At 31.9% G+C, this 11,343-nt stretch overlaps 1 protein-coding gene across 1 annotated transcript; it reads right to left on the bottom strand.

Moving 5' to 3' along the window:
* Positions 1-293: 293 nt before the first annotated feature.
* LOC136221959 (peptidyl-prolyl cis-trans isomerase FKBP16-3, chloroplastic) lies at positions 294-4,857 on the bottom strand. Its single transcript, XM_066009438.1, has 7 exons — positions 4,751-4,857; positions 4,311-4,600; positions 3,799-3,882; positions 2,986-3,035; positions 2,404-2,452; positions 1,783-1,857; positions 294-576 (listed from the first exon to the last, which is right to left on the bottom strand). The coding sequence occupies exons 1-7, from the start codon at positions 4,785-4,787 to the stop codon at positions 457-459; spliced, it is 705 nt and encodes a 234-aa protein (XP_065865510.1). The 5' UTR covers positions 4,788-4,857; the 3' UTR covers positions 294-456.
* Between the last annotated feature and the right edge of the window lie 6,486 nt (positions 4,858-11,343).

Here is an 11,343-nt window from a genome sequence, read left to right as displayed (position 1 = left end):
CATGTAACCCGAAAACACGACACGAAATCGACACTAACCCAAACAGGTTAACACGACTTTGACACGGAAGTTTTTGGGTTGGGTTTGGGTTTACTCTTTTGTGACACGAACCCGAAATGACACGACACGAACACGACTCGAACACGATAATTGTCAGGTCTACAACACAGCTCGTCAAACATTACCAGTAGTAATGATATTAACAATCAAGTCCCGGAGAACAGCCCTTTACCCTTATAATTGAAGGTTTAGCAAGAGTTTTAAAATTCTAAAGCAAGAAGAAAAGCCTTGAGTTGTAACAAAGAGATGTCTAGTTTCTTATAAGAATTTGCTAATTTGTAAAAATATTGGGGAAAATTGAAATAATGAAGGTACACAATGCAGTAATTAATCACATCAATAAGGACTAACAATGAATTTGAGATGAAAATGAGTAACACTTTACATTTTACTCTTCTACTCTTCTTCCTCTTCCAGACCCGGTATAAACTCCAAACTCACGTCAAAAACCACGGGACTATTTGGTGCCACTCTTGGCCTTCCTGGAGCTGAATTTAAACCTTTTGGGAAAGCCAACTAATAACAAGATTGAAGCATATTTCATATAATTAGTAAGTTACTAGAACAATTTCTTCAAAATAGTGATTATGGTTGTTATAAGAACTTCTTGAAGTATGCATCCGTTTGAGTTTCGTACAACGGATATTTTCAGAACACACAGGTGAGAAATTGTATAATGTAATGTACCCATGGCAGAAAAACTTGAAATATACTATCAAAATGATTTAATGGACAGAAATGTGACATTAGGGGAATAATTGGAGGTGACTACAAAGTGAATTAGCTTAACTACTAAAGATCCAGATGGCTGTTTACCATATGTGGAACTTAAGCTATTATAAGTATTATTTAGATCCCAGTATTCATGTATAAGGATTCAAAAAAATGAAGGTGTGGGCATCTGATGGTTCGTCCTAAGATGAAAACTTTATTTGGAGGGCCTGTAGTGACTATCCAAATTGGGATAAGTTGACTGGTTAAGCTTGTTGAGGTCTCTGGACTAAATTGCAGGACAAACAGCTGTCAGGTTATAAATTTTCTAGGTTCGGCTATTCTGTAATGGAATGAAGTCCAATCTGCCTCCATTAACAGATACATGGAAAATCAAAGAAAGAGAGGTGAATAAGAAAACCAGAGCCAGGTTGGGTTAATGTTGATGCAGCAATATTCAAAGAGTCCAATCAGGTTGGCTTTGAATGTGGTTCGAGATACAACACGAGATGCGGTGACAGTAATGGACAAAGTATTGCAGGGTCCTGTGGATCCAAAAATTGCAGAAGTTTTGAGTTCCACAAAAGGCTTTGAGCAGGATAATTAAAGGTATAAAAGTGTGCCTGACAAGATCACTGAAACTGATTATTGGTAATTCAAGTTTTGAATGGTGAATCAAAGATTTTCTTAGTTTGGAATGACTATTGAAGATTTTAAGGACATGCTCAAAGCAATTAGTAATGTTGTTTATATGTTTGTTAAAAGATCAGCTAATGAAGTTGGTCCATGTTCTTGCAAGAGCTTCTAATTCTATGCCAGGCCAATATGGTAGAGATGCAAGTTGATCAGTTACTTTCTGATGTAATTTCTCAGAGTTGATTTAATTTTTATAAAGTGCTTGAATAAACAGAGGGTTCAAATAACCTGAGACCTAGGCAACTAAATGATGTAACGTTTATCTATATATACTTTTCTTCTTATAGTAGAAAGTTGATAATAGAAATCACTTACAGGTCCTGGAATGTAGATTCGTCGCTTTCCTCCAGTTTTCATACTTAGGATCCCTTCATCAAGTCCCTTGATCACCTACTCTAGTCAATCAAATTGCAATTCAGAAAATATGCTGAAAAGACGTATCACGATTGGCACATAATCTCCAATTTCAAGGGAGCAAGATTGATTTTTTGTAACTAACAAATAGAAACTGCATGATTTACAATCGAAGATCGTCATCCAAAACAAGACTTGTGCTATTTTATTCGATATTCAGAGAGAGCCTGCTGCTTGTTCACTATATTTAAAAGAGACACTTTCGGTCCTATTTATAGAATCACTTAGGGAATTGCTCGCTTAATAATCTTAACCACCTACATTATCAAAGTTATATAATGCCCCCTCCTTGCAAAACCCTTTCTCTTATTGAGAGCTTTTAAAAAACAGTACAACTCTCTCATTGTAATATGAGTAACTATTAAACACACTAGCAACATAAGAATGCATACCCAAACTCAGACTGGCAAAATGAAAACTTATCTAAAAGGTTTTGAGTTTGACCAAATTAAAATTTGAAATGCGAAAAATCAAATGCAGGTAAATTGAACTAATTCATTTTGAACCATGCATGGAGCTCACCTGACCAGACCCAACTCGAAAAATATAGATTTGGCCTTTCTCCAGTGAACTGCAAAAGGAAAAAAATGATTATAGCTTCTCTAGTTACTATAGTGAGACATATATTGAAGTTCAATAAGAATTTATATTCCAAATAGAAAAAACAATTTTCAATTTGAATCTGATCATAGTTTCTCTGGCACCGGTGAGACATATAAAAAGTGCAGTATCTTTTCTATGCAAATAAATCACCAACTCATCCATACCTCTAGAAGTGCAGGAACACTGCTGATTGTCGGTTGCTACTTACACTCATACTTAGCAGACTACTTGCTTAACACTAATTTATTCCACCGTCTAAAAATTGAACATCATGGACCACTAACCAATGTAGGAAAAGTAAATCATCACTATCCAGCTATTATAAAATATATTCCATCAAGGCCTTATTAATGTTGAATTTAGATTGACTACTTGTAGACTTAATGACTCGGTTTTGCATTTAGTACCGCATATATCAAGTCTACATAAGTGATCATAAATGTTGCAATATCTAACTGCTAAAAGTAAACATGTTCCTTTTCAACAAAAAAAAAATGTTACCTATCAAATATTTGCCCAGATGGAACCATAGCAACATAATTAGCAGCCACCTGTGGTCATGAGCAATAGTGGCATGAGATAGAGTCAGACAAAAGATCGTGGCAAGCCAGGAAATCAATAAAGACAGAGCAAATAATTGAGGTTTCCAAGCATTGCAGAGATAAGAATGTCAGATTGAAAATTCATCTCTTCAATAAATAAGACAGGTAAATTGCATAAATCAAATAAAGTTCACTAAGGGGGAAAATGATAGCTATCGTCGCTGTGTTTGTTCGGATCAATATAAAAATTTCTAGACAGAAAAAATAAGGTTCAGTTTGGTACAACTTAATTAAATCTCCTTTAGTTTGTTTCATGAGGGAAAGAAAGCTACGAAATGATAGTAAAAGCTCATTGACTCCTAATTCAAAAATATGGATGCTATTCCCTGACTCCCATCCCATATCTAGGAAACCTGTAACTGATAAACCAGCAATTTCATTTTGGATATCACATTCTTTCTTGAGCTTATCATGGCTTACATTTTGATGTGTGTACCAAGTGAACTAATTCCAGAGAGATGACAATGCATTAAATTGCATCAACTTTCCAGGAAGTTTGTAGTTACAGTTGAGAATGATATAATCAAAATATATGTCAAAGAAAGAAAAAGGACAAAATCTTCTGGTGCCTGGAGGTCAAAACAGGCATATTTAATAACTTATCCATCACTTACATTTGTTTGAGTAGATTCACAAGGGATCGAAATTTCAAGCTAATATGTTTTACTCCTATTTCTGGTTTAATTCGTAAAAGCCAGAGCGATTTACCTACCTGAAATCCGATTGGAGGACTAGGACCTCTACCAACTTTAATATCCTTGTATTGCAGTCCAGATTCCGTAGTTACCATAGGTACCTTCATTAAGAGAATTTCTTCAGTGCTTAGAACTAAACATCAATTTCCTAAAAGAATAGCTAATGTTGAACTAATATAGTCAGCTAAATGCAAGACTACCGATATTTTACATCAATAATACATGATCAGAAAATTGTTGAACCTTAAGAACCAAAAAAGTTCCTCATACTCCAATTCGAAGCAACTTGCATAAATTTCTGATTTCGCAATTACAGATTATCCAAATGCCTGAATGCAACCATTGTAATCTTTCCAGCAATTTGCAAAGTAGGGAAATGAGAAGCAAAATAGCGTGAAACAAGCTTAAATTGGTAATATGATCCTGTAATGCATCGATACAGTTACTAATTTCTATGAACGCAAAAAAGTAACCCAAAATAAAATCAAAAGAAGATACATATAAATAGGGGTATGTAATCTCACCATACATTTTCAAGCTCCTTCTCGCAAATATCATCACATAATCGTGGTTTTTCTTCAGGAGGTAAGCCAGCTCCCATGGCATTATCAGATGAATCGATCATTAGAAGGCTCGAAACTCCAAAACCCAACCCAATTATATCCCTACGCTTAATTAGAACTAAATCATCCTTATTCTCTCTTGTCCTTGAACCTCTAACTCTGAGCTCCGAGTTGAAGCATTGCACAGAGAAACCTCGAACTTTATCACAGCAACTGCCATGGCGACTGGCAGACCAACAATTCGCAGAAGCAGAACCTGGAAAAACAAAATTAAGCAAATTAAACAATGTATTGAGTTTCTGCTCCGTATTTCATGATTAAAGAGAAATATATAAATAGTTAAGCTTTCGAATTAATAATCAGTAAATTTTGTTTGGCAGAAGAATGGTAGAGAGTGGAGCCGTACCAATTGGAAGCAGCAGAGATGAAGGAGAAGACGCCATTTTTTTTGCTTCCGATAAAGTAGTGGAAGTTTGTATTTGTACCGTTAAGATTTGAGAAATGGATAACGAAATCTTGTTGGTTGCGTTGCATCACACCAAAAAAAGTCATATTTTTCATTTCCGAGCCTCCTCGAATTTCTTGAATATTTTTCTTTTGAATAAAGGGTGAAATTTTGGTATGAAAGGATTAAATTTAGCCCGTATCAATCTTTGAGTATTAATTTAGTTATCAAATTTGATATAAAATGTCAAATTAATCCATGATCAAATCAGTCCGAAAATTATAATATATTTTTTATATTCGAATTTTTCTTATTTACATTTTGATATCTGAAAAACTATTTTTATATTTAAAAATTATTATATCCTATGTAGCTACAGAACGTTTTAACATAAATAAATTTCGGATATATTTTATTTATATAGATCCAATTTTAAATTTTAATTTATGTTAAGTTTAACAGTTTCGAATAAATTTCGGATATATTTTATTCGAAACAAAAGAGAAGAAGAAAATGCAAAGACAAAGAGGAGTCTCTCTACAATTTCTATAATATCCAAAACTATTTTATTTTATTTTTAGTCAGCTTTTTACTTATAATTTTTAAATAATAATATCCCACTATAATATATATTAAGAATTATTCGTTTGTTTCTTTATATGATTTTTTATATTATTAATGTATTTTTGGTAAAAACAATTATGGTAAAGGTCTTGATCTAGTGCTTAAGAGTTTATATATATAGTCGAAGGCCCGCGCATTGCGCGGGATATATTATACTGTAATTATTATTGATAGTTTAAAATATTGTATTGATCTATATTTTCATTATATACTTCTTTTAATAATAATATTTGAATAAGATCAAAAAAAATATTTGAATTATTATTTTGTTTTATAAATAAATCGTAATATTATTAAACGGTGATATTTAGTGCCCGTTTGTTTTCATTTTCCGAAACTGTTTTTTACCTTTTAATACTAAACAGGAGATAGAAAACGTTTGGTAAAATAACCGAAACAGCTGCTTTTTGCAGAAAAAACAACTAATATTGCTACCTATCAGCAACAGCAAACAACAAACAGGTAACAGCAACAGCTGAAACAAACGGGCCCTTAGTGAGGCAATATTATCAAATGGTAATGAATAATTTTTATATTATTTTTTGATAAAATTATATATATATATATATATATAAGAGATATCAGGTGTGACACATTTCTTATGGTGTGATAAGCCTTATTCTGTGACAAATACCAATTTTGTAATTAAACAGAGGAATGTGGTAAATTTGTAAATAAAAGGAAAGAGAAAATTATTTTTTTTCTTTTCTTTTAAAATGCATTTTCGCGACTTTTCCAACCTCGTTTTTCAAAAACTTTTATACCGTTGGACTCGTCTTAATTAGACGGTCATTTTAAGATCCCAGAAGCTTATGTAAAAAAAATTCCGGTGAATAGAATCTGGCGATTTCTTTTTCTGTGAGAAAAAAAATATCCAAAAAATGTAAAATATCATTCTGAGAAACTTTAATTCTTGACTCAAAGTGATATTCCTTATGGTTTAGTCCCAAATCAACGGAATCCGGCGATTAGGTCGGCGTTTTCCGGCGAGAAAACAGAAAGTACCTAGAAAATTCTCAAACAATTCCAGTAAATGTAAAATATTATTTTGAGAAACTTTAATTCTTGGGTCGAAGCAGTATTTCTTACCGTTTAGTCCCAATAAAATAATATCCTTAATTTTATCAATTTTACATGCTTAAACAATTTATTGGGTCAAAACCGTAAAAAATCTCGTTTTGAGCCAAGAATTAAAGTTTCTTAAAATGATGTTTTACATATTTTAAAATTTTTTGATAATTTTCTAGGCATTTTTTGATCTTACCTTTCAGAACTATGTGTTGCAATATTTTGTTGAAACAATATAACAATTCTGTTGGAACAATATAAGTATTCTATTGGAACAATATAATTATTATGTTGGAAGAATATAAGAATTAGAATTATTTTCTAAATAACATAACTAATATAAATTTGAAGATACTATATTAAATAGTAAGAAACAAAAATGAAATGGAAGACATATATAATAAAATTGATCTGGAACAATTGGTAAACTGATTTATTATGTTGGAACAATATAAATATTAGGGAAAAGTACAAAAATAAACCTTGTGGTTTGGACCATTTTCAAACGTATACTACATGGTTTAAAAGTTTGCAAACAAGTACATTGAGGTTCATTCCGTTAGCAAACAGAGTCAAAAAAGACTAACGGTGTTAAAAAAGATGATGTAGCAGTCAAAGTCAAAAAATTAAAAGGACATTTTTATCATTTCATTTACTTTTAATTTTATTATTGATTTTATTTTAAAAATAATACACTCTAACCAGTACCTAAGTGACACCTCATTGAATTTCTAAATACTATACTCTCTTTCTTTCACCTATCTCTCTTCGTCTTCCTCAAATACAAATAAGAAAAATAAAGGTAAAGTTTCCATTTCTCCATCTCTGCAACTGAAGCACCATTACAGAGTAATAAAGGTAAAGTTCAAAATTCCGAACAGTTACAATGAACATTTTCACAAGAATTAAGAAGCCATTGATGAAAAACTTAAAGAATAACTCTGATAAACCTACGCTCGATTACAATTTAAAATTATCTCATCACGACGAAAGGAAATCAATAAAAGAGGGAAAAAGAAAAGAAAAGAATGAACCTCTAACTTGGCTTCTTGTTTGACGACATCCCAAATCGGATCACTGAAATCATCAGAACACAAAATAGAATCAGAGTGAGGCTTGAAAAATCCCATTGCATAAACATGGAACACTTTTTCGAACGGGAAATTGATTTCCGGTTCTTTCTTTTCTTCTCCGTCATTGATAGATAAGCGTGTGGAGAGAATTTCAGGAAGAGGAGAAGGCCAGCTCTCGTCTCTTAAACAAGCCATTGATGGATTGTAAGTTTGGCGGTAGAATTGATGGATTTAGAGGAGAAAGAGATGCATAAATAAGTATTGCGAAAGGGAGAAGTGAAGAAGAGAATAGATTAATTAAAGATGTATATACTGCTGCATTATCACCACCTGAAACTATCAAGATGGAAGAGAAGAGATTAATGTTAACAACAATCGCGATTATAGAAGCCAAAAGCTTTGCTGTCACCATGGAAACTTTACCTTTATTACTCTGTAATGGTGCTTCAGTTGCAGAGATGGAGAAATGGAAACTTTACCTTTATTTTTCTTATTTATATTTGAGGAAGACGAAGAGAGATAGGTGAAAGAAAGAGAGTATAGTATTTAGAAATTCAGTGCGGTGTCACTTAGGTACTGGCTAGAGTGTATTATTTTTAAAATAAAATCAATAATAAAATTAAAAGTAAATGAAATGACAAAAATGCCCTTTTAATTTTTTGACTTTGACTGCCACATCATCTTTTTTAACACCGTTAGTCTTTTTTGACTCTGTTTGCTAACGGAATGAACCTCAATGTACTTGTTTGCAAACTTTTAAACCACGTAGTATACGTTTGAAAATGGTCCAAACCACAAGGTTTATTTTTGTACTTTTTCCTAAATATTATGATGGAATAATAGAACTATTTTGTTGGAAAAATTGGTACGCTGATTTATTCTGTTGGAACAATATAAGTATTATGTTGGAACAAATGGTGCACTGATTTGGAACAATTTCGTACACTGTCGGAACAATGTAAGTAGGACAAAAAACGTGTCCAGAAAATTATCAAAAAATTCCAAAACATGTAAAACATCATTTTAAGAAACTTTAATTCTTGGATCAAAATGAGATTCCTTACGGTTTTGACCCAACAAATTGTTGAAGCATGTAAAATGGATAAAATTAAGGAACAAGTTTTATTAGGACTAAACCGTAAGAAATCTTGCTTCGTCCCAAGAATTAAAGTTTCTCAGAATAATATTTTACATTTTTTGGAATTTTTTGAGAATTTTCTGGGCACTTTTTTTCGCCGGATTCCGTTCACCGGAATTTTTTTTACTTGAGCTTCAGGGATCTTAAAATGACCGTCTAATTTAGACGAGTCTAATAGTATAAAAAAATTCGAAAAACGAGATTAGAAATGTCGGGAAAATGTATTTTAAAGAAAAGAAATAAAACAGTTTTCTCTATTCTCTTTTTCCTTTTATTTATAAATTTATCACCTTGCCCTTTTCAATCATCATCAAAACTACGTAGTTTTGTTATGTTACACAATAAGCTCCTTGTCACACCCTGATCCCTTGTCACACTGGATTTCACCCATATATATATATATATATATATAACATTATCAAATTGTTTTTATTAAAATATAAACATGAAAAGCATCTAGTTATTTAATGTAAACATTTACTTCAAATTTAAAAATATATTTTATTTCTTTTATTACTTCAAATTTAGTTTTAGATAATTGTAGATAATTTGTTAAAATTCAATAACCTTCCCTAAATAAAAACATTAATACAAATTAATAAAACAATTTATAAACTTTTGTTATAAAAAATATTGAATTGGTCATATCAGAAGAATGACAAACCATAACATGTCTAGTTATCTATTTCATGGTGTCCGCTATGGTTACTTTGCTTTTTACAAAGTACCGTTATTTGGTGTGGTTTTCACCATTGGATGATGGAGCAGAAAATTCATCCAATGGTGAAAACCACACCAAGTAACGGTACTTTGTAAAAAAACAAAGTAACCATAGCGAGCACCTCTATTTCATATATCAATAATGCTTAAGCAATAGTGATAAAAAAAAATTGAGAAAAAAATAGTGTTGATACTTGATAGAATAGAATTAACTTTCTTTAACTTGTAGCATTGGAAGGAAATAGAATTGTAGGAAATTAAATTGATACAGCGGTTATCTTTGTCTAATATGATAGTAGTGATATTTGAATTAATTGGTTCATGCTTCAATTAAAGGTATTCAACAAACCATCTGTGCATATCATCACCAAACTAATAACTTAGAAGTAAAATCTTAGAACCATTGACAACGTTGTACTTCTGTTATATTTTGTATTCGAACCATTTAATCTAGTTTCGTGTTCGATCATGCGCGCAGATAGATTAACTTTATTGGAAAAATACCATGTTTTATTCAAAACTGGAAAATTATTCATAAAACCCATAAACTTGAAGCATCAAAAAACTTCAATGCAAAAAAATAAATCATCAAAATTTACATGAAAAAAGACTACCAATGATCTATTGGGCATTTCTCTGCACATGCCATAAGTTGCGAAGTGAGATGACGTTTGACTAAGGTAATAGCACAAACATGTGCAATGCAATTTTGACATATTAATTGGACTTAATCCATAAATTTACTCAACAATTTATATTATGCATCAGCAATGCAATTTTGTCCTGAACTAATCAAGATGCCAACATGGTTGCTAGAAACCAAGTAGCTTTCTTCCTTCACTATATAAGACATAGATTACAGTATTAACTACTTGATGATGACATGGTTGCAATTTAGACTCCACAGCATCTTAAAAGCAATGAAAGAGATCTATATAAACAAAATAAACTAATACAAATAAAATGACAAAATAAGGTATAATTTCCACAAATCCATATACACAACTTAAAGCTCTTCCTCCCTTAACCAAAGTCCAGGTTCAATCCTCAACTCTGAGAATGGAAAGAATTTCCGTAGCCATCAGTCTCGTTCATAGAGGAGCAAACCATCTGCAAAAGGAATAGTCATTGTTGTCCGCGGTGAAAATAACCAAAAAAAATATAGACAACTTAAAGCTAAACTCTTGCCATACTCGTGCATCATAGTATAAAAATATGGTAGGCAGAAGTTCAATTTTAATACCCAATCCACAAAAATATTGAAATTAACAAACCCATAAAAGAGCAAAAGAAACAAAATTCATAACAGAGATATCTTACCTTTAACAACAAACAACACCGCATAAAGGAACCATTAGTGGTAGGTAATAAAAAAGGAAATGTGAACACACTCGGGGAATAAATTGGATATAACAACTAAAATAATAAGAAATAAAATCAATTGAATCAGAGGTGCTCACCAGAGACGACTCTCAGACACTCTCATCTCCAGAACTGTTAGCGGCTGAAAAATAGAAAATGCATCCATCTCTTGGCGCTTAACAGAATCGGTGGATTCATTTGCTCATGGAACTTGTAGAAAAACTCAATTCATGGAAAGAGATGGCAACGCCATGAAGGTTAGGGTTCACTTCGCCATCAATTGTCTTAGGCCGACTAATTCTTTGAGATTTAATTGAAATTCTGATTTCTGTTAATCAAGCTTGAGAGAGATACATATACCACCAAAGATGGTGAAACGGAAAAGAATGAGAAACGACAGAGAAATAGAACCGTTGAAGAGAAGGAAATATGAACAGTTGAACATAAAACGAAGAGTATATTTTATTTTTGGATTTTTTTCTGCTTTATATTTTTGGATTATTGAATCTATCCTAATTATGCCACATCAGCGAAATTCTATCTAAAATCATTCTCTAATTTTCTCTCTG

This window comes from Euphorbia lathyris, chromosome 3 (assembly GCF_963576675.1).
Source record: "Euphorbia lathyris chromosome 3, ddEupLath1.1, whole genome shotgun sequence".
NCBI classification, from domain to species: Eukaryota; Viridiplantae; Streptophyta; class Magnoliopsida; order Malpighiales; family Euphorbiaceae; genus Euphorbia; species Euphorbia lathyris.
This window is presented reverse-complemented; position numbering and strand designations above follow the sequence as displayed.